Raw genomic sequence first — 24,109 nt, forward strand, 5'->3', positions numbered from 1 at the left:
CAGTATTCTTGCCTGGAGAATCCTCATGGACAGAGGAGCCAGATGGGCTACAGTCCATGGGGTCGCAAAGAGTGGGACATGACTGAGCGATTAAGCACAGCACAGCAATGGGAGACAAAGAACAGGATCACTGACGACATACCCTGTACCTACTCTAAGAAGTCAAAGAAGAGGTTCCTTTTCTGGAATGAAATTGGATCTTAGTAGTATGTTTATTTTGGACGGGTGAAAAGATGGGCATTCCAGGAGATCAGAGTAATAGGATCAAAGGAAGCTGCCTGAACAGTCACCCTTTCCCTACTCAGGACAGTCCCCAGGCTAAGTGCCTTGTATGCATTATTTAGTCTAATCTGGACAACAATCCTGCAGAGTAGATAGCATCACTGCCGATTTGATAAGTAAGGAGCCTGAGGCTGCAGGGGATTAAGTAACTGGCCAAGGTTACACAGGATTAGCTGGCAGAGCTGGGATTTGAAAAGGCAGCCATTGTGCCATGCTGTGTCCTCTACAGCAAGACACAAATATCACCAGGTGTTTGCTTCAGAAAGGAGACTCTTCGTAATGATGAACAGTTTAAATTGTAAAGCATGAACACAATGTGTCATGTGTATAGGGCTTAGCTGACTCTGACAAGCTGACAAGTTAGCTGACTCTGAATGTAGGTTTGTCCACCTAGAAAGAGAAGCAAGATGGCTCATCAACCAGACGAGAGTGATCTGGGGAGAAATGATGAAGGAGGGCCACCCTAGAACTGGGGAGTATCTCTGATCAACAGGGGGCTTCCCTGGGGCTCAGATGGTAAAGAATCTGCCTGTAAAACGTGAGACCCGGGTTGGATTCCTGGGTTGGGAAGATCCCCTGAAGGAGGGCATGGCAACCCACTCCAGAATTCTTGCCTGGAGAATCCCATGGACAGAGGAGCCTAGTGGGCTACGATCCACAGGGTCTCAAAGAGTCAAACACGACTGAGTGACAAACATTTTCATTTTTTTCTTTCACTTTCTGATCAACAGAAAGCACAGAGATGTGACACAGTCTAATGAAGTTGGATTAATACCTCCCACCCTAGTCTATTTTAGTCACAAAAGAAGGAAATAATCCACCTGAATGTAGCTTTGCTGTAATGAGCATCCATTGTCAGGGGTGATGAAATAGACAGAAAATGATGGCGGGAGCATACCTGGTCTCGTTGGCGCATCGGATCTTGCAGCCTTCCTTGGGAATCACCAAGCCCAGGTGCATTCGGAGCCTACAGTTCGTGGGTCCCGTGTGCGGCCACACGTGGGTTCCCGGGTGCATGATGGAATATTTGATCTGCACAGAAAATGTAACCCCTGTTCATCCCTTTATCAAGGTGTGGGAGAACCACTAAATTAAAGCAACAGTACAAAATCACTGTCAATTTTGATTAGAGCCATTGCAGCACTCAGAATTTATGTTCTCATCTTTCTTGGTAAAGGAACTAAAAATAAGGACTCCCATTTCCCACACAGCTATAAACACTGAACATTTTCCACTCTCAATGCTGCCGTCAAGGCCATGAAATTGTTTCATTAAAATGCGAGTGAAAAAAGAGACATTCAGTGGGTCAAAGAAAATGACCATTTCTTCGTAAACATCAGCATTTCCATTTATTCTCCTGATAACTGACTGTGTCCTCCCCAGAACTGAAAGCATTCTTGGTACCTGTCCTCTTCGGCATCCTGTTGTCTCAGGGAATTTATCTAGTAAAGAACAGGTCTTAGGAGCTCCTTTACAGGCATTTTCATTTTTTCTTCCTAGAACAATAAATGATAAAACCACTGTCAGGAACAAATCACAGTAAAGCTTTAACTCATCCTGTTTTGACCATATACAACCTATATTGTCCTCCTCACTGTAAGAATGAGAAGGCTAGGATTTCCCTGGTGGTCCAGTGGCAAGACTTCAAGCTCCCAATACAGGAGGCCCCAGGTTCAATCCCTGGTCAGGGAACTATATTCCACATGCCGCAACTAAGAGTTCATGTGCTGCAACTAAGACTCAGCACAGCCAAAAAAAATAAATAAATATTAAAGAAAAGCCAAAGGAATCAATTTTTAAAAATGAGAGGCTGAATAAACACAAGAAGACACAATGTTCTGTTGCAATAGATAGTGACTGGCAGAGTAAGGAGCAGAATACTCTACTCATTGGCCTAATGGACAGGGCACGTGTTACATGCCTATTTCCCCTCTGTGGCAGGCAGGATAATGGCCCCTCCCAAAAAGGATCACAACCTAAGCCCAGTAACTCGTAAATATATTCGGTAACATGGCAAAGGGAAATTAAGGTTGCATATGACGATGAGATTACTAACCAGCTGACCTTTAAAAAAGGAGATTATTGTGGATGAACTGGATGGGCCCAGTGTAATCACAGGGTCTAAATACACAAAGAGCAGAGAGTCAAGGCCAGAGTGACACAGAATGAGAAAGACGTGACCAGCTATTGCTGGTTCTGAAGATGGAAGGGGACCACAAGCTAAAGAATGTGGGCAACTTCCAGAAGCCAGAGCCGCCAGAAGAAATGCCAGAGCCACCAGAAGCCACCCTGATGACACTTTGATTTTAGCTCAGTGAGACCCACTTCTGACCTCTAAATTGTAAAGATAATACATCTGGGTTATCTTAAGCCACTAAATTTATGGTAATCTGTTAAGGTGGCCACAGGAAATCAATTCACCCACCGTAAGGAAGCAAAATAGATTAGTACATTTTCCAGGATTATATGCTAATAAGCTAAACATTATTTTTCATTGAAATTTAATGTATTTTTCAAAGTACATCTCATTTTTTATGTGCTGATAAAGAAGAGGGAAGGATGTCTCTAGGAGACGGGTTTCTCTGAGTGACTGTCAAGAACACAGATGTAGGTAGAGTCTGAAGCACCTTGGCCTACGTAACTTTCCTCACCGTCTACAAAATCAGTTTCTTAGGAATGACGTACTCAGGAATGTACAGTGCCATTTGCTCTCATGGAGGAGTATAAATGATATGTTTTTTTGAAAGAGACATTTTAACTCCCAGAGTCCATGTTCTTAACTGTGACCTAAGACTGTCCCTATTACTGTTATATAATGTATAATTATTATGTAATAAAAAACTAGTATCACGATCATTTATCTGTCAGACCTTTGAACACTCACTGATCCTAGTAACAACCCCATACTTAAGGCACTATTTTCATCATCATTTTTCAGCTGAGGAATCTGAGGCCCAGAGATTCAGGAACAGGTCCACATTACACAGTAACAAGTGGTACAGCCAGGACCCCAGCTCAGGATCCTCCGGTTCCAGAGGCTATGCTTTAAAGCATGATTTACCATTTCATTGCATCTTGGATGTGAACATATCTGTGCAGAACAAACCATTCAGCTGAGGAAAAAATGCCCAGCAGCCAAACACAGTGTGGTTTTGTTATTTTATTATTTCCCACACAGTTTAAGGAGAAGGAAATGGCAACCCACTCCAGTATTCTTGCCTGGAGAATCCCATGGACGGAGGAGCCTGGTGGGCTACAGTCCACAGGGTGGCAAAGAGTCGGACACGACTGAGCGACTTAACTTTCAACTTCCAACACAGTTTAAAGTAACTTTTAAGAAGTGATAAACTGTGCTTCTTTGGGGAAAAATAGCCTTAGAAAGAGATCTAAATGCCAATGCAAATCTGAGAAAACGAATTCAATTGAATATTTCCTTTACATGTGAAGAATACATTTTAAGAGGGATATTCATGGAGCCACCTTGGAAGGAAAGCTATGATCAACCAATCAGAGACATTACTTTGCCAACAAAGGTCCACATAGTCAAAGCTATGGTTTTTCCAGCAGTCATGTACATGTGAGAGTTGGACCATAAAGAAGGCTGAGCACTGAAGAATTGATGCTTTTCAACTGTGGTGTTGGAGAAGACTCTTGAGATTCCCTTGGACAGCAAGGAGATCAAACCAGTGAATCCTAAAGGAAATCAATCCTGAATATTCATTGGAAGGACTGATGAAGAAGTTGAAACTCCAATACTTTGGACATCTGATGCAAAGAGCTGACTCAGCAGAAAAGACCCTGATGCTGGGAAAGATTGAAGGCAGGAGAAGGGGATAACAGAGGACTAGACGGTTGGACGGCATCAATGATTCAATGGACATGAGTTTGAGCAAGCTCGGGGAGATGGTGAAGGACAGGGAAGCCTGGTGTGCTACAGTTCATGGATCTGCAAAGAGTCAGACATGACTGAGAGACTGAACAACAATTCATGCAGCCGAGATTTTTAAAAGTCTTGGGTTGTAGCTCTCTGAAGTTTCAAGGCTCTACTGCTGGGATGACGATAGGTTCGTCTTGACAACTCTGATCAGTTGACAGTGGCTACCTAGAATTGTCCAGGTAGCCACTGTCAGCTGATCAGTGTGTTGAGAAGAATTCAGAGGTTCACCTTGAGTTCACCCAGAAAGGCTCTTGGGATCAGGTAGTACTGTCTTCCATGGGCTCTGGAAAACAAAAGGACTGCGCATGTGTGGCATATTTGCTAACTGTGTGTTTTACTATTCATCGTCGTAGCAATAAATGAACAAAACAGATGTTCTGTGACACCCACATAGCAATTTGAAAGCATCCGTGGGGAAAAATTCATATGTATATTTGTTGATTCTGTCTTTTTTTCTCTAACTCAAAAAAGCTGATCATTTAAAAGGGAATACTGAAGCTCTGATACTCTGGCCACCTGATGTGAACGAAGAGCTGACTCACTGGAAAAACCCCTTGTGCTGCTAAAGACTGAAAGCAAAACGAGAAGGAGGCGGCAGAGGATGAGATGGTTGGATGGCATCATCAACTCAATGGGCATGAATTTGAGCAAACTCCAGGATATAGTGGAGGACAGAGGAGCCTAGTGTGCTGCAGTCCATGGGGTCGCAAAGAGTGGGACACAGTGAGTGAAAAACAACAACAGACTTTAGAACTGACTGGGCTGCTTAGAGACCTTTTGTGATTCCCACTTACATATGGATGGAAACCAAGCTTGAAGCCACAGCTTCAAGGTCTTCAAATATCTAGTAGCATCCTTTCCTAACTAGACTAGATAACCTCAAAATCTCTACTAAGTCAGATCCTATGGGCCTCTTGTCCAGACCTGAGCTCTCAGTGTTGCTAAGCAACAGCCCTACCGCCTCCCTCCCCACATTTTCTTGACCCCTCTGTCTCTAGGCCGACAGGGGATCTTCCTTCATGGACACCATCCTGCTTCTATGCAAGCTATGTTACTGGATGCCATCAAAAGTCCTTAAACTGTGCATTTATTTCCAGAAAATACTGGATTCCTCCCAGAAGACTGGAACCACAAATGAAAGACTACACAGAACCTTAATAAAACTTCCTAAAAGAGAAATAAAACTAGAATTAATTTCTAATTAATTGACTGCACTGATTGAAAAATGGATATGTATAGAATACACATACACTTCTAAATTATTTTGGATCAAAATGGAAATCAAGATAAAATGAAGTCTTTTGGGGGGGAATAATACAAGTGAAAATACATATTATAGCTTAAGGAAAGTAGTCAAAACTTTGAATCAGCTTTGAATCAAAGCCAGAGATCAGTCCATAGTCTTTATTTTTTTTTTTCAGTCCATAGTCTTAAATGCTTTGATTAATGAAGAAGAATGAAAATAAATTTTCTAAGAAGTTCCAATTGAAAAGTTACCAAAAAACCAATAAAATAAATAACAAAAGAACAAGAGGAGGAATAAAAATATAAAATCAGAAATTAGAAAATAATTAAAATAAGGTGAGATGTAATTTGAATTTTTTTAAAAGAAATAATAGATTACTCTGTCAAACTTAAGAAAAAAGAAGGAATATGCAAATTCCATTCAGTGGGAAGAAGGATTTAACAAAGATAACAAGGAAGTAAAGAGTACTTTAAGAAATTACTCTAATTCATGGAAAATTAGGTATAATAAAAATATATGAAAATGTGTAAGTTAATAGATATTGTATGGTTCCACTTATATGAATTGTTTTGTCTAAAGTAGTCAAATTCATAGACACAGAAAGTGCACAGGTGGTTGCCAAGGGCTGAGTTTTGCAAGGTGAAATAGTTCCAGAGATTGGTTGTCCAAAAATATGAATATACTTGACTGTACTGAATGTACACTTAAAAACAGATGAGGTGCTAAATTTTTAAGTTATGTGTATTTTGCTACAGTTAAAAATTTTTAAAAAATACACCCAAACATTAAAAGTCAAACCAAATAATTTGGTTGCCACCAACCAAACTGTCTCCATTATTTATTTCCTTTTGTTTAATGTTCTTATATGCCCTACAATGCTTTGCGTATTTCAATTTATTAAAGCACATGGCTTTAGCAGAGAGTATGGTTCCCAAAAATTACCTCCAGGATGCGCACGATTCTGAAGCCTTATTCTAGGAAACTCAGTAGGTACTATGAAGCATGAGATGTGAATGGAATGGAGGCATCAGATGAACTGGTGAACGCTTATAGCCAACAGAATCGATTCATTTAGTGAGATGTCTATAGACAAAAATTAGCATGCTGTTCACATATTAACCTTACTATGGCTCTGCTTAAAAAAATCTTGTTGGAAAAAAGCTGACAGAGTCACTTGAAGTCCTGTGATCTCTCTTCTTATGGACATTTCCCTGAAAATATTACTGAAGTTGTTCTTCTTTCTCTGACATGTAAACCTTCGTATGCTGAAAGCATATAACACAAAGGATGGTGCTTATTTGTCTCACAGTATAAACCATCCTCTACTTTATTTTCTGCAGCTAAAGGTGTGAGACACGTGCTGGTTAGTCTTCAGAATGGATTTACTTTTGTACAGCTATTGTTAACCCAGGTGAATTTGAATTTTCAAGAGAGTTGGAGAGTGCTTTAAAGATAAAATTCAATGCTTCTCATTTTGAGGACAGATTGATATTAACTCATTGGACACACACAGAGTGGGGTGTGTACCTGGGCCTGGGTTCAGCTCAGGGAATGGTATGTTGACTGTGAACCCCTTCCTGTTCTTTTTGTTTTAATTTCCTTTTGGCTGCACTGTGTCTTCACTGCTCTGCTCAGCTTTTCTCTAGCTGTGGCGAGTGAGGGCTACTCTCTAGTTGCAGTGCGTGTGCTTCTCGTTGCGGCGGCTTGTCTTGCTGCGGAGCCCAAGCTCAAGTGCGGGCTTCAGTAGTTGCAGCAAAGGGACTTAGTTGCTCTGCAACATGTGAGATCTTCTTGGACCAGAGATCATCGAACTCATCTCCCCTGCATTGGCAGGCGGATTCTCAGTCACTGGGTGACCAGGGAAGTCCCTTGTTCCTATTCTTGAGGAGCTCAGACACTAGCTTTTACTGAGTTGTCCCTCTGGTGTTCATCATCCCTAACAGCTCTCATGTTGGGATGCGTTTCCATGGGACAGGGGCAAAGGAGGCCCAAGGAAGCTCTTTTCTAAGGTACCCATGGTGGGCTTTTCAGTTACATCTATACAGTAGGACTACTCTTTGTAACATATCATTAAACAGGAAAGACCAGGAAAACCCAAACACATTATATATCCAAATACAACATATGCATATATAAAACTATGAATTTGCATGCACACACACACACATAAATGAGTGCTCATACATTTTAAGATGCAATGAACAGATTTTGATAATCTGGGTTTCCCAGGCTCTGTGAAGTATTCCCAGAAGGGCCCCGTCCCACCTTTTCCCATCAGGTCACAGAGAATGATCAGGAAGTCAGGCGCTCACCTTGCTGCCACAGCGTAAACTGACTCCAGTCACCCTTTTCCCTCAGGTTCTCATCTTCAGGCAGGAAGAGGCCGTGGGTTCTATCCATCGCTGCAAGGCCTTCATCTCTGATTAACTTCCAGTTTCTTTCTAAGGACTACAGAGAAGATTCTGGACTGAAAATATGCCTAGTAATACACCTTAGAGTGACATTCAGCTTTTTGTTTGTTTGTCTGATTAATAAGTAATGAAAATTTCCCTCTCGTCTAGATTTGTTGTTGTTTAGTGGCTAAGTTGTGTCTGACTCTTTGTGACTCCATGGACTGTAGCCCGCCAGGCTCCTCTGTCCGTGGGATTCTCCAGGTAAGAATACTGGAGTGAGTCACCATGCCCTCCTCCAGGGGTATCTTCCTAACTCAGGGGTTGAACCCATGTCTCTTAAGTCTACCTGCATTCGCTGGCAGGTTCTTTACCACTAGCATCACCTGGGAAGCCCATCCAAGACATTCACCCCATCCTGAATGCACCTAAATCGCCAAGACTCCCTGCAGCTATTGTAACTTGTTCAAGCTATGAGATGAATCTGTCGATTCTTGTTAAACTGCCACACTGACGGCAGAATTGCTGCTCTAACACATGGAATTACTTTTCAAATGAGGCCATTGGTGGGTGCCTCATACGTCAGGCTCTTCCTCTCTGCCCTCTTGGTATTTTAGAATCTTCTTTCATTTCTTGTGAAAGCTGATTTTAGGGGCATCTTTGGAAAGAGCTGATCTTTTGTTCCTAAAATAGGGCATGAAGCCCTAGGGAAAATGTTAAAGTGATTACATCACTAAATACAAATTTTTAAAATTTCCTTAAGAGCACGCTGTCTTTTACATGTGAAGTGTCATTCCACCCCCTCCTGCCTCCTCTCCCCAGGGTCCCCCTAGGCTGAGAGACTTTTCCATGAGCAGTAGTGACTTAAATTTTTTTTTCTTGTTTGCACAGAGGCGCTGGATGACAGACTCAAGGCTGAAAGGAGCAAAGGGGTGCATGGTCTCCCAGTTGGTCCCCAACTGGAAACACTCCAGTGGCAGCAACACTGACTCCTCAATCTGCTGAGCAAATGCTGCACGGACGTTGACTTTTTTCCTTCATTTATTTATCATGAAACAGCCACTCAGCATGTTCTCTCTAGAGCTCGGTACTTGGAGGTAGAATCTGGCAACTGGAAGGATCTGCATTGTGGGTGTTGTGGCGACTTCTGTCTTGAGGGATGACAGGGGACTTGGACAGTGACTGAGTCTAGGGACTCACAGTCTAGCGCCAGAAACTGGCACTGTGGTCCCCCCGCCCATCACCTCTGGGGCATCTGTGGAAGGAGGTGGTCAGACTGCAGAGGGCTCGGGGCCCTGCCCCACCCTGGGGCAGCAGGGTGGCCATGGGTCCCCACTGTGATGTTGAGGACAGACACTGGACAAGGTACTGGTGGAACAAGGTGCTCCCTGACTGGGTATTGGGCACACCTCAACGGGAGCGCACATCTGATGGCTGGGGAAAACTGGGCTAACCAGAGACTACACAGTTCTACACGGTGACTTGATGAAAAACACAGAGAACAGAACCATCACGACCCCCTACATGTTCATCAGAGCCCTTTTTCTAGCAAAGTAATTATTGTGCTTGAAGGTGGCTCAGTGGTAAAGAATCCACCTGCCAAGGCAGGAGACACAAGAGATGCGGGTTTGATCCCTGGTTCAGGAAGATCCCCTGGAGTAGGAAATGGCAAGCCACTCCAGTGTTCTTGCCTGGCGAATCCCATGGACAGAGGAGCCTGGAGGGCTACAATCCATGGGGTTGCACAGAGTTGGACACAACTGAGCAATTAAGCAAGCATGCTTAATGAATGCACTTGGGAATGTTTTTTGGTTTTGGAAAGACACCAAAAAGAGTCTCTTTTTTGGCATGGGGGGAGGGAACCTGGAATGGGTCCTGGGAATGGCATTTTCAAGCACAAACCAAGGTACCACACTGTAAAAATTTAATGGTTACAGGAATTAAAGGCCAAATAAAATTTTTTCTTGTGTGCATGCACCAGCAACATAGAGAGAGATAGAACAAAGGAAGAGGTGGGGAGTGAGACAGGGGAGGGAGGAAGGACAAGGAAAAGGAGAAGGAGGGGGAGAAAAGAGGAGAAATGTATCTTTTCTGTAATAGTATCATTAGTCTTCTGACTTGGCATATAACTCAATTTTTTAGGAAATTCCAACAGGAACCTGAAGGCTTGCACAGAGCAGGCCATGCCTATATTCTCCTTTGAAATATTACTTTCTTGACCCTACATTCATTCATTTTGTAAAACTGAAAAGAGAGACTCATAGCATTGGTATTTGGGTTGGTTGCCCAGAAGACAGCAGCTTCTGATTCACATTTTTTCCTCTGACTACACAGACTTTAGCAAACAGAGATGTTTTTTTTCACAATGCTTCGTGGCCTCATAAACCCGTCATCAGCACTTGCCTTTCAGTTAAACCTCAGCTATATTGGGCACTCCACTCAACTATAAATGGACTTCCCAGTTTCAAGCCTCATTAATCCCACCCTGCGCAGCCAGCTCTCCTTAATCCTCCCCGTCCTTCCAGTGCATGCCGGTTGTGCATGCCGGTTTCCTTTTTCTGCAGTTATTCTGCTCACTCCACTTAGATGGCATACTTTTTTCTTCAACATCAAATTAGATGAAGTCCCATTTTTAAAGACTTCTCCTAACACTGATTTCTTGCAGAAAGCCTTTAGAGGTGCAAACTAAAGCCAAACTAATTCTTAACTATTTCACTTGCTATGTTCATTCTATCAAGAAATACACATTTTTAAGCAGTGAAATATTACTACAAGTTTTATCATGAAAGCAGCAGTCTCTTACTCAAGTTTTCTCAACTCTTCGAGTCCAGTCCCCAGCTAAGTGCTTTAAATATTTTTTTCTCAGTTTTACCTGCTTCCATCTAAATAATATATTTATATTGCTATCTCTTGATTTATTAATTCTAGACTTTATCACTCATTTTCTACCAGGGAAGGGAACAAATTTGATGTCTTCTTTTTCTTCTTCTCCATCTAGCAATTCAGGTCATTTCACAAACCTTTCACACATTTGAGTAAACTCCCATTTGAGTTTTATTGAGTTGTAACAAATATACTTCGTTTCACATGCAGCATATATAAATTCTGCCTCCTTTCCTTTGGCTTGATTTTCTAATGCCCTTAACACTGCTTCTTCTTTATGGCCCCCAAAGTGTGCTGTAAAACCTCTTGATACTATGCTACCTTTTGCCAAAACATCATATAAGCTCTTTCTCTGAAGATACCCTACAGCAGCCATCTGCTTTGCTCTGCTCTGAACTGGGTGGTGTCTGGGCTTGCTGGACCACTGTCATCAAGGAACTACTCTTGACTTCTGCCCAGTATGAGGCTCCCTAATTACTCAATTCTAATCTGAATAAAGGATTATGTGTGTTCCTGAGAAAGGACACACACTGCAGGTAAAACTGAACTTCTAAAAATATCTGGTTATTCTTTTTTTTTAAATTTCATTGAAAGTACAGTTGATTTACAATGTTGCATTAATTTCTTCTGTATAGCAAAGTGATTCAGTTATACATATATATATATGTTCTTTTCCATTATGGTTTATCACAAGATATTGAATATAGTTGTCTGTGTTATACAGTAGGATCTTGCTGTTTGTCCATCCTATATATAATAATTTTCATCTGCTAATCCCAACAACCCAATCTTCCCCTCCCCTAAACCCCCTCCCCATGAACAACCACAAATTTGTTCTCTATGTCCGTGTCTGTTTCTGTTTCATAGATATATTTGTGTCATTTTTTTAGATTCCACAGATAAGTGATATCCTATGGTATTGGTCATTCTCTTTTTAACTTATCGGAAGAAGCACAAGCTGGAATCAAGATTGCCGGGAGAAATATCAATAACCTCAGATATGCAGATGACACCACCCTTATGGCAGAAAGTGAAGAGGAACTCAAAAGCCTTGATGAAAGTGAAAGTGGAGAGTGAAAAAGTTGGCTTAAAGCTCAACATTCAGAAAATGAAGATCATGGCATCTGGTCCCATCACTTCATGGCAAATAGATGGAGAAACAGTGGAAATAGTGTCAGACTTTATTCTTTTGGGCTCCAAAATCACTGCAGATGGTGACTGCAGCCATGAAATTAAAAGACACTTAATCCTTGGAAGGAAAGTTATGACCAACCTAGATAGCATATTGAAAAGCAGAGACATTACTTTGCCAACAAAGGTCCATCTAGTCAAGGCTATGGTTTTTCCAGTGGTCATATATGGATGTGAGAGTTGGACTGTGAAGAAAGCTGAGTGCCAAAGAATTGATGCTTTTGAACTGTGGTGTTGGAGAAGACTCTTGAGAGTCCCTTGGACTGCAAGGAGATCCAACCAGTCCATTCTAAAGGAGATCAGCCCTGGGATTTCTTTGGAGGGAATAATGCTGAAGCTGAAACTCCAGTACTTTGGCCACCTCATGCGAAGAATTGACTCATTGGAAAAGACTCTGATGCTGGGAGGGATTGGGGGCAGGAGGAGAAGGGGACAACAGAGATGAGATGGCTAGATGGCATCACTGACTCGATGGATGTGACTCTGAGTGAACTCCAGGTATTGGTGATAGACAGGGAGGCCTGGTGTGCTGCGATTCATGGGGTCACAAAGAGTCAGACATGACTGAGCGACTGAACTGAACTGAACTGAATTGAAGTTGTTCTTACACTTGATTGAAGGCTTGACTATGTACAGGATTCTAGCCAGTGAATAATTTCTAGGTAAGCTTTTGGACGGCAAAGAGGTCAAACCAGTCAATCCTAAAGGAAATAAGCTTTTGAACATTCATTGGAAGGACTGATGCTGAAGCTGAAGCTCCAATACTTTGGCCACCTGATGTGAAAAGCTGACTTGTTGGAAAAGACCCTGATGCTGGAAAAGATTCAGGGCAGGAGAAGAAGGGGGTGACAAAGGATGAGATGATTGGATGGCATCAGGGACCCAATGGACATGAATTTGAGCAAACTCCAGGAGGTAGTGAAGGACAGGGAAGCCCAGCCTGCTGCAGTCCATAGGATCACAAGGAGTCGGCTACAACTTAGCGACTGAACAACAACAGGTTTGGTTTCTTTTGAATCCTCTCTCCCCAGCTTGTGGATGGCTACTTTCTGTGTTCTTATATGGTCTTTCTTCTGTGTGCTCAGACATTCCTGTGTGTCCAAATTTCCTTTTCTAATAAAGATACTAGTCATATCAGATTAGGGCTTACCCTAATGGCCTCATTTTAACTTTATCTCCTTAAAGGTCCTATTTCCTAGTACAGTCATATTCGTGGGAATAGGAATTCAATATATAAGTTTGAGGGGACACAGTTCAACGTGTAACATTAATGCAGATTCAGGTTAAAACTGGACCCAGCTGACAAAGCCAACAGCAGATGGGAGGGGATCAGTATGCCAGTAAATCTATGGCAGCAAAACAAAACATAGTCATGGAAAAAATCAGAAAGAGATACATGTTTAACATGTGGACAAAACACAATACAAGATAAGCCTAAGCAAGGTTAGGTAAGTAACTACGGGCAAACGCAGACACTGGCAGAAGTCCCAGGGTTGTTTGTACCTTGAAAAGTCCTGACTCCAAACTGAGAGAAGGCAAGTGATCCAAGACTATTCCAGGCCAAGTTTCCACATTAAATCAGAGTTAGAATGAATTGATAACAGTGGTTCATTAGTAAAATGTATACCCTTTTTACCTAATTGTCTAAGACATGTTTGTTAGTTAACTGTTTTAGGAATTCCAGATCTGATTTTTTAGAGATAAAGTCAGCTTACTTAAATCTTGGCTAAAACATGCCTATACTTTATACTGTGATGAAAGGACATGGGTAGCAGTGTCCTCTGCCTTTGAGAGAACATAGCAGGGTAGAGGGGTAGCCCCCTCAGTGCTGAGCTGAAGTTATGAAATCCAAGCAAACACCATAGGAAGTGCAATGCTCCCACAGCAAACTGATTTTAATAAAATCTTGGGAAATTAGTAGCATTGACGAAGCAATTTCGTGCTGGTTCCTAATGCATTTTAATCAGATCTCCAGTTTTTCAAGTTCAAATATAAAAATAAAGGAAAACATCTGACATTTCCTATTGGGAAATAAACAAACACCAATCAAATGAGAAAAGCCTGTTTATTCAGAGCTTGCTGGAGCAAGGGAGTCTGCCACCATCACCTGTGTCTGGGCATGGGAAAACTTTCTAGTGAAAAAGGGAAGGTTTCAGGGAGGGAAGCCCTGATCGGAGGCTGTTGGCCTGGGGAAGCTGTAGGCAGGCTTAACAGGAGTGAAGTCACTCAGTCGTGTGCGACTCTTTGCGACCCCATAGACTGTAGCCTACCAGGCTCTTCCATCCATGGGATTTTCCAGGCAATAGTACTGGAATGGGTTGCCATTTCCTTCTCCAGGGGATCTTCCTGACCCAGGGATCGAACCCGGGTCTCCTGCATTGTAGACAGACGCTTTACCGTCTGAGCCTGTTCTAGTGATTGGTTGTTGTTCAGTCTCTAAGTCATATCTGATTCTTTGCTCGCTAGGCTCCTCTGTCCATAGAATTTCTCAGGCAAGAACACTGGAGTGGGTTGCCATTTTCTTCTTCAGGGAACCTTCCCAACCCAGGATCAAACCTGGCAGGTGGATTCCTAATCACTGAGCCACCAGGGAAGCCCTAGTGATTGGTGTGTGTCTTAGTCACTCAGTTGTGTCCAACTCTTTGCAACCCCACAGCTCCTCTGTCCATAGAATTTCTCAGGCAAGAACACTGGGTGGGTTGCCATTCCCTTCTCCAGGGGATCTTCGCAACCCAAGGATCAAACCTGGGTCTCCTGCATTGCAGGTAGATTCTTTACCGTCTGAGACACAAGTGATTGGTTAGGGGAGCATATTTGACTTTCTCTGGTTGGTGCCAGGTTGGAAATGGGGACAAAAATTAGGAGAGCTGCCAGTTATTAATCAAGTCCTGGATATTTGGGCAGAATGATAACAGAAGTTACTGTTTGGCTTCCAAGATTGTCACTGGAGATAATAATCTGGCTTGCTGCCATCTGGTTCACAGTAGGCTGGCCTCCTGGGTTATTTATTATAGAAAAGGGGTTGGTTTCCCTGGCAGTTTGCCGCAGATGGTGGGTTGATTCCATTTCTATAAATGGCTTGGTCATCGCCCTTCTGTATATTCAGTCTCTCATTATCTTTACCAAAGGAAAAGGATGACATAAAGTATCGGGTACAGGGCAAGAGAAGAGTCTTGGAGGACTGAACTTCACTCTTTCTAAAAGTGGGAGGAAAAGAGTTTCTTCTCCTCGAAGCAAGGAGAAAAGGTCGTCCAGGTTGCCAGGAGAGACAGCCAGCCCGAGGTCTTCAAGGACTCAGAGAGCCCTCTGCTCTAGTCCAGACTGGCAGGGACACCAGCCAACGTCCACAGTCAGGAGAAGGTAAAGGGGAAATAACGTTCTGTTGTCCCGTCTCTGCTCTACCTACAAGAACAGTGCACCCCGCTGTGTCCTGAGGGAGTAAAAACCCCAAAGTCCTTAATCTCAAGGGGCTGTAAATCAGACAGAGAGACTCTCTGTTTATATAAAACAAACCACTGATAAACAGATAAGCACATAATCTATTATGTATACGTGCACATGTATCTTTAACACATCGATCAGTATGTATGTATGTTAAGATATGGATCATGACGTACTTGATCAAAAATTTTGAAACTGCAAATGTTGTACTAACCTCCAGATGTGGCTTGCAATGGAGTGCCCTGGACTGTAAGTCAAACACTGTACTGGAAGGAGGATCAGAGACAAAGCCAATTTTTCGGCATTTGTAAAAAACTGAAAAGGGGGCTTCCCCGGTGGCTCAGTGGTGAAGAATCCACCTGCAATGTAGGAGACGTGAGTGTGATCCCTGGGTTGGGAAGATCTCCTGGAGGAGGACACTGCAACCCTCTCCAGTATTCTTGCCTGGAGAATCCCATGGACAGAGGAGCCTGCATCTGGAGGGTGAAATCTTAACCACTGGACAGCCAGAAAGGTCCTTCAAAGAATTTCAAACATGTCATCTTTTTGGTATGTTGCCATAACTGGCATCACATGCCCTTCTCTAACCTTAGCAGAGTGTTGGCTCTCAGTAAGGGCTCACGTTTAAACCCACATGGAAACATCCTTGATGGTGGGGTTTTGTTGTGTTTTACTTTTGCACCTTGTAGGAGAGGAGGAACTGAGGCAATTATTTCACATTTGGAGAGAAAGAAACTGAGTCTCAGGTGGGCAAAATGACTTTTCCAAGGAGTCAGAGCAGAGAGCAAAGCTACTCTGTTTCTGAAGTCTCCCTTTAAATCACACAGCCGTCAAATTCTGTAAATTCTCTGCACTCCCTGGTCATTTTGTCGTCATTTTCAGTGAAAATACCTTCGGAATTCAAAAGCGTAAAGTCTGATTTAGAAAAACAGGATTAAACTATTATAGTAATCTTTAGGAACTGCTTTCAGAACTCCTTTCTACTATGATACTTACTTCTCTATAAAATTGATAATCCTCTTACTTTACAGCTTAATTTCACTGTAAATCTGACACTTTTGCTTCTGTCTCAATCCAATTTATTTCAAAAGCAGTTCAGTGAAAATATTTCAAATATTGAATCACACAGATACAAATGTTGAACCACTAATGTACTCCCGTATTAGTTTTTAATTTTGTCCAGATGGCATTATTCATACACAATGGACTTCTTAATTAATAAAAGCCATAGTCTGAGGGAATGCCAGGAAGAGTATCATTTTAATCAGTCATTCTTAGGCAGTGTCCCACCACTGGCAGGTTTTACGGGCACGTCTCCAACTGTAAGAAAACTACAGTATGAAGAAGGAAAACTTGTCTGTGATGCTATGTATTCACATCAGAGCAGGTGCTTTGAAAATCGCAGAAAAAGGATGTAAGAATTTCCCCTGTTTCCAGTGATGAATGCAGTTAGGTAGCAGGGAATAAAATAGAAAAGGGTTATTCTGAACTATGGTTTTCAGTTGCTATTGGCTCTCATTGCTTTCTCTATGTTATGACAGTGATTTCAAAGCACATATGTTTCCATCTAAATAAATCGGATCAAAAAGTTAATCTTAAAAAAAAAAAAAGGAGCAAAATTCTTAAGTAGGGTGGCTTTTGTCTTACTGGAAGAGATTTCTTTTCCCTTTTCTATTTATAATCTAGAAACACATTAATCTATTTTTGTTTCAATTTCTATGTTAAATACCTCCAAGCCACTTAGGGTTTTCATATTTGTTATTTGGGCAAAAAATTACTCAGTTTTAATGAACATATACCTAAAAGAAAAAGCTCTACTGGGCTGTTTTTCTCTCAATTTTTTTCATGGAGCTACACAGCCTCTTAACACCCCTGGTGCACAGAATTGCCAAATTGCCAGCTACACAATAAGGCAAACAATGACAATTCAACACAACGGAAAAACACAGATGATACATTTTGCTGAACATTGTCCTGTGCCTTCAACAAAATTGCACTCTACAGCTCACTGGAACATACAATGAGAATAATTTAAATGAAAATGTGCGATGCGTGGCAGTTAACTGTTACCTAAGAGTGAGAATCTGGGTAATTATTCTAAAAGGATCTTGGCCAAACATGGCAGCTATCCCATCTAAAAGGTTTCCAGCTTACAGTATGAATGCCTGGGTGATGATTCATGATCCATAATAGTCACGTCTGTGATTTGAAAACGGAAGAAAATCTTGATGAGCAAGTGTTTGTCAACTAAGTGGTCTTGGCCCCTGGGTTCCCTCACATAGAAGGTTCTGCCTTGTCACGGTCCTCACTGGCAAATGGTCACTTGAAACTACTTCTTTTTTTTAAAGTTTCAACATGTACAATATTAATATTTCTGCAAATAAAGGTAGTTTGCAAAGTCAAGCTAACTTTACAATCACAAAGCACAGGCTGACTGAGATTCTATGTCACTGTGGACCCTGTGATTAATGCCCAGGACTGGCTTTTCTTTTCCTCTTAGTGAAGCAGAGCTTGAAATAGGCAGGGCTGAAATCAAACCCAGAGAAATGGAATTTTGAAATAAAGACTTAATTGGCTAAAAGAATAACATGAGACACAAGAGCAGACCTCAGTGACTTAGAGGATATAGTGGCAGGGACCCGAGGAAAAGGAGATCTCAGTCCCAGTCCCAGCTCTGACTTATTTTTTTGGCTGCACCGTGTGCCATGCAAGCTCTTAGTCGCAGCATGTGGGATCTACTTCCCTGACCAGGGATCAAACTTATGCCCCCTGCACTGGGAGCACAGAGTCTTAGCCACTGGATCTCCAAGGAAGTCCCCTAGCCCTGACTTATTAAATATAAGACCTTGGGCAAATTTCTTAACTTCTTTAGTCCTTATTTACTCAAATATAAGTGGGTACAATCATGCCCATCTTAAAGAGTAAAGGTTAGAAATATTATATACAAAAGTGCTCAGCACATGGATTACAGATCAGATTTCATATAGGTTAGCTGTTATGTTGTTATTTCAGTAGTATATAAAATTTCAAAATTGGCTCTCTGATATTTCTTAGAAACTAGAAAATATTTCCCTATGAAAACAAGTTAATACATAAATTAAAATTATAAATCATCACAATAACGAATGTTTATAGAGCACTTCCTACTTGTTAAATAAACAGCCATGGAACAAGCACTATTTCCACAGGCACTTTGCACAATGAAAGTGAAGCATGAAGAAGTGTTGTTCACTGTCACAGAGCTAGTAGGGAAAGAGATCAAAAATTCAAAACCAGGGAGCGTGGCTATGGAGGAGATGCTCTAAACTGCTTCACTGTATTGCCATCCACAGAGAACTAGATATATATAGTATTCTATTATATGTAAAAATGGAATATTACTCAGCCACAGAAAAGAATAAAAATTCTGACATTTGCAGCAACATGTATGGACCTAGAAAGTATCATACATAGTGAAATAAATCAGACAGAGAAAGATAAATACTCTGTGTTATCACTTATGTGTGGAACACAAAAAAAAAGAAATGAATATAACAAAACAGAAACAGACTCACAGATGCAGAAAACAAACTAATGGGGAGAGGGGAGCAAGAGGGGCAAGATGGGAATATGGCACCAAGAGATATAAACCACTATGTATAAAATAGGCAACAAGGATATACTGTATAGCATAAGGAATTATAGCTGTTATCCTGTAATAACTTCATGGAGTACAAACTGTAAACATATTGAATCACTATATTGTATACTTGAAGCTAACATAATATTGTAAATATACTTCAATAGAAAACAAAACAAACAAAACCAGGCAGTATGCCTATGGAGCGGATGCTCTAACCTCACTGTTTTACCTTAATGTAGGTTAATTAAGTTAGGTATTCATCAACCCCCAGAAACCTCTTTAGTTTTTTAACATATTTGAACTACAATGTATATATCACAGCTTCTCATTTCTTAACATATTTATTGAGACATAACTCACATACCAGAAAATTTGCTCAATTAACTTTTTACAACCCAGTGGGTTTCAGTATATTCTCAGAGTCATGAGCCATAAACATGGTCTAATTTTATACCATTTCCATAACTCCTTACGCATGAGCAATCACTCACCCTCAGGCCCTCTTCCTGGCTATCACCAATCTACTTCCTTTCTCTATTGATTTGTCTGTCTGGACAGTTCACATAGGGGCTTCCCTGATGGCTCAGCAGGTAAAAATCTGCCTGCAATGCAGGAGACACAGGAGACATGGGTTCAACCCCTAGGTTGGGAAGATCCCCTGGAGAAGGAAATGGCAACCCACTCCAGCATTCTTGCCTGAAAAATTCCATGGACAGAGGAGCCTAGTGGGCTATAATCTGTGGGGTTGCAAAGAGTCAGACATGACCAAGTCACACACACACACACACACACACACACACACACAGAGTTCAAATAGGTAGCATTATGTCATACACAGTTCATTTATGTTGCACCACGAATCTTGGTACTTCTTCCTTTTTTATTGCCATGGTGTAATATATCATAGTTTGTTTATTCTTTCATTCATCCTTTAGATGGACCTTTGGGTTGTTTCTACTTTTTTATACTCTAAATAATGCTCCTCTGAACACTTAGGTGCACATTTCCATATGGATATATGTTTGCATTTCTCTTGGGTATACACCTAGGAGTAGAATTGCTAGGCTGTAACTCTGTGTTTAATGTTTTGAGGAACTGCCAACTGTTGTCTAAATGGCTGCACCCCTTTGCATTCCCATCAGCAAGGGCATGGGGGCAAGATATTATCTCAGCTCAGTTACATCAGATGTCTGAAAGGGTGAAGCCATTTGTTGCTCAGATCACTCCTACATTTGGAACCTGTGAGATCTCATGGGGTCGGCCAACCTTTGTGGTCTCACCCTGGGAGGCACTTTCATATGATGTGATAATGGACTGGACTCTTTATTATTAGTGACAATGTGGTCTAGTGAATTGCCATGTCTGTTAAATGTTAAGACCCTTTTGTTAGAAGGGATCGGTCTGTGGTCAAAATTCAGGGGATGGCTTCAGATAATATAAGAACTTTATCTAGTCTTTGTTTCCAGTTCTTGGCAAAACCTTCCAAAATCCATGAAATTTCTTAAATAATGGAATGACCTTTGTCATTCCCTGGTGGCTCAGATGGTAAAGAATCTGCCTGTAATGAGGAGACCTGAGTTTGATCCCTGGGTTGGGAAGATCCCCTAGAGAAGGAAATGGCAACCCACTCCAGTATTTTTGCCTGGAGCATTCCATGGACAGAGGAGGCTGGTGGGCTTCAGTTCATGGAATTGCAAAGAGTTGGACATGACTGAGAGACTAACACTTTCTCACTTTGTCATTAATAAAGAGTCTCAAAAGAGCACACTTGAATTTACGCTAATGAGGCGACTTAGTGTGGGGCACCAGATGGCCCCAGGAAGGGGCTGGTCACCAGAAAGATGACGTGACTAGGTTGGAAATTTCAGCTCCACCCATCCCTGGAAGGGACTTGGGTGCTGTTGATTAAGCTCCATAAACACTGGTGAACCACAAGATCTGATGTACTTGTGGGTGGGTGTGCCTGTCCACAGGCCAGGACGGGTAGTACCCCAGTTCCACGAGGACAGAAGTTCCTGCACTTGGATCCTTCCCCTTCCACACCTCACCTTGTGTATCTCTTCATCTGCTGTTCATCTGTTTCCTTGATAATATCCTTTATAATAAACTTTCAAGCACAAGTAAATGTCCTGAGTTCTGTGAGCCACCCAACACAAAACTCTTTGGGGTGCTCCGTAAGTTTTAAGAGTGTAAAGCGGTCCTAAATTGAAAATTCTGTAAACTGTTCTTCAACAAATGTCTCTCTTCACCATCTAACCTGAACTCTTGTCTGATGGGATGAAAAGATTTGCTTTGTGCTGTTTTCTGCATATGCCCCTGGAAAGAAAATCTATCTCCACCTGAATATTCCTTTGCTTGAGATTCCATCTCTGAATTTTGAGGAGGAAGCAGACAAGGACTTGCGAAGATAGCACTCACCTTCACTAACTCGGTGTAGCCGGTCTCCTTGGGGGTCCACCACGGCTGGGCTTTCAGTCCCTGCACGTTGTACAGTGAGCGCTGCCACACGGAGGCAAAGTGGCCCCTCTGGTGCCCCAGCTCGTACCACCGATATGCCTGGAAAATTGGAAAGATTGAACTCCAAATGAGGCAGTCTTATAAATAACCTAAAGTCACTAAAACACGGTACGACTTTGTGACAATACATAAAGAGCTTGCTAGTCAAGTGCCCCAATCTGTTAAACACTGGCAAAAATACTGTTATTTGATTGGGTTTTTGATTAGGACCTATTATTTTAAATAAATGTGTGTATTTTATTTTCACTCCTAGGCCATAAGCTCTCTGGACACAGGACTCACACTGCACTCAGTCGGATCTCCTCAGAGTGTCCAGCAGAGTCTAGGACTTTGTTCAGTGGATAAATCATTGAAGATACAAAAGGGGACTCTGTTTATATTTCAGTTTTCATTTCTTAAATTCTATTTCTATGTTTCTTTTGAAAGGAAAGGAGTATATTTTCACCATTTTTTTTTTTTTTTTTTTACAGATACCTGCTTTTACTGATTTGGGATGCTAAAAAGGACACCATTTTTTCCCCCACCACGCCTGGTGGCATGCCGGATCTTAGTTCCCAGACCACGGTTTGAACCTGTCTGTCCCCTGCAGTGGAAGCGTGGTGTCCTAACTGCTGGACTGCTAGGCAAGCCCCGGACAGCATCTTCTTTTCACATGAAATGTTCCCTGTCACATGAAGAAGAAGACTGCCCCAGGGGAACGGAGTATAAACCCTCCATTAAAGAAGCAGACGAAAGAAAATAATATTCTGAGTTGGCAATAAATAGAGTGATAGTCCACATTAGATTTTTTAAGAAGGGAAATTTTGTTCCGAGTAATTTTTATCCCTGCCATAAGGGATAACATTTGCGGCTGTAGGCTGTAACACGATACAGCTTGACTCCAAGAAGACTAACTAGTCTTTACAGGGTCGGCTGGCTGCAGTCTGTGGCTCCATGCGTCCCCTTCAAATGATGCCTGAACCATATGCTCTCCTGGGGCCTCCCCACACAGCCCTGCGCCCAGCACACCCCATTGTCTTTAGACTGGAAGACAATTCTAGGATTGTGCTTAATGGTTGCCCCCCTTCTATTATCTGAATTCTGATCTAATGATTGCTTTCAAAGAGTGATTTCAAATACACATCTTGATCAATGAAAACAGGCAGTTAATATCAAGCAGATTAAGAAGACAGGAATATTTTCATCAAACTCCATCTTACTTTAGATGTAAGAAATAATAACTCTTAGAAACGTCTTTAAAAATTCATAGGTCAAAATTTCATTGGTTAGAAAAGTCGAGAACCATCTCTATTTTCAGTAACACCACTTTTCAGCTCATGACTAGCTTTTGCACAAGTACTTTCATTTGATCTTTTCTATAACTCCAAATAGTTCCATTTTACAAATGCTCAAATTGAGATTTAAAAAGACTAAACATGAAGAACAATTGCCCAGGGCATCTGGCAACTTATTCCACTCTCTCTCTGTCTCTCTGTCATTTAAAAAGAAACTGTCACAAGTGATCTTCTTGTGTAATTATCTTTCTCAATATTATCTCAAACTAAGAATATATGTACTAATCACTCATATGTTTTCCTTGAAAGACATGTAAATGGTAACCATAAAGTAATTTCTTTAAACATGGCTCACAGTAGTCTGATTTTAAAAATATAGCATTTTACCTTTGAAATTAAATTGACTATTTTATTTATTTTTGTCCAATTTAAATTTAGTTAATTTTTCAGTGTTAAAGTGAACAACCATGTTAATTACAACAGATGATTTTTTGGAAATTCTTCTTATTTTTTTTTAATCATCAGAAATTCATTTTAAGGACATAGTGTTAGAATAGTGAGAAAGAAATTAGTGGAGTTAGAGGTCTTAGATTTCGTTTACTCAGCATGCTGGGTGCCTGGGCAAGACATTGTATTTATAGGGCATGCTCAAGTATCTGTAAGAGCTTTTCTGACACTCAAAGTTGGTACTAGTGCATCAAACATGGCCCTTGACCTTAAATCCCTCTGCCATTTAATTTTTTTTTAGCTGCTCAGCTGGGAGATCTTAGTTCCCCGACCAGGGATTGAACCAATGCCCCCTGAAGTGGAAGTGCGGAGTCTTAACCACTGGACTGCCAAGGAAGTCCTCTCTCTCACCCCTCACCATTTAACTCTTAGAGAAACAAAACTATGAAATGATATATTAGTCATTAAAAAAAAATTATCTCCAATTATATAGGGGACATAGTGAATTTAGCTAGATTTTAAATTTTTTCATTTTTAATTGGAGTGTAGTTGCTTTACAATGTTGTGTTGGTTTCTCCTATACAACAATGTGAATCAGCTATAAGTATACAGACATCCCCTTCTTCTTGAGCCTCCCTCCCAGCGCCCACCCCAATTCACCCATCTAGGTCATCACAGAGCACCGAGCTGGGCCCCCCCTGTTAAACAGCTGCTTCCCACTAGCCATCTATTTTATACATGGTGGTGTATATATATCAACGGTACTCTTTCAGTTCATCCCACCTTCTTCTTTCCCCCACTGTATTCACAAGTCAATTCTCTGTGTCTCTATTCCTGTCCTGCAAATAGGTGCATCAGAACCATTTTTCTAGATTCCAT

At 41.4% G+C, this 24,109-nt stretch overlaps 1 protein-coding gene across 14 annotated transcripts in view; it reads right to left on the minus strand.

Annotated features, from left to right (window-relative positions):
• Window positions 1-24,109, minus strand: part of ASPH (aspartate beta-hydroxylase) — a 187,721-nt gene that overhangs the window by 10,700 nt on the left and 152,912 nt on the right. For all 14 annotated transcript variants that reach the window (XM_055546079.1, XM_055546077.1, XM_055546071.1 and 11 more), the window contains 4 exons: window positions 21,411-21,548; window positions 7,778-7,913; window positions 1,687-1,778; window positions 1,181-1,314 (listed from right to left, as the gene is read on the minus strand). In XM_055546079.1, coding sequence (XP_055402054.1) covers window positions 1,181-1,314; window positions 1,687-1,778; window positions 7,778-7,913; window positions 21,411-21,548 — 500 coding nt within the window. The remainder of the gene's footprint in view (window positions 1-1,180; window positions 1,315-1,686; window positions 1,779-7,777; window positions 7,914-21,410; window positions 21,549-24,109) is intronic.

Source organism: Bubalus kerabau, chromosome 14 (assembly GCF_029407905.1).
Source record: "Bubalus kerabau isolate K-KA32 ecotype Philippines breed swamp buffalo chromosome 14, PCC_UOA_SB_1v2, whole genome shotgun sequence".
NCBI lineage: Eukaryota > Metazoa > Chordata > Mammalia > Artiodactyla > Bovidae > Bubalus > Bubalus kerabau.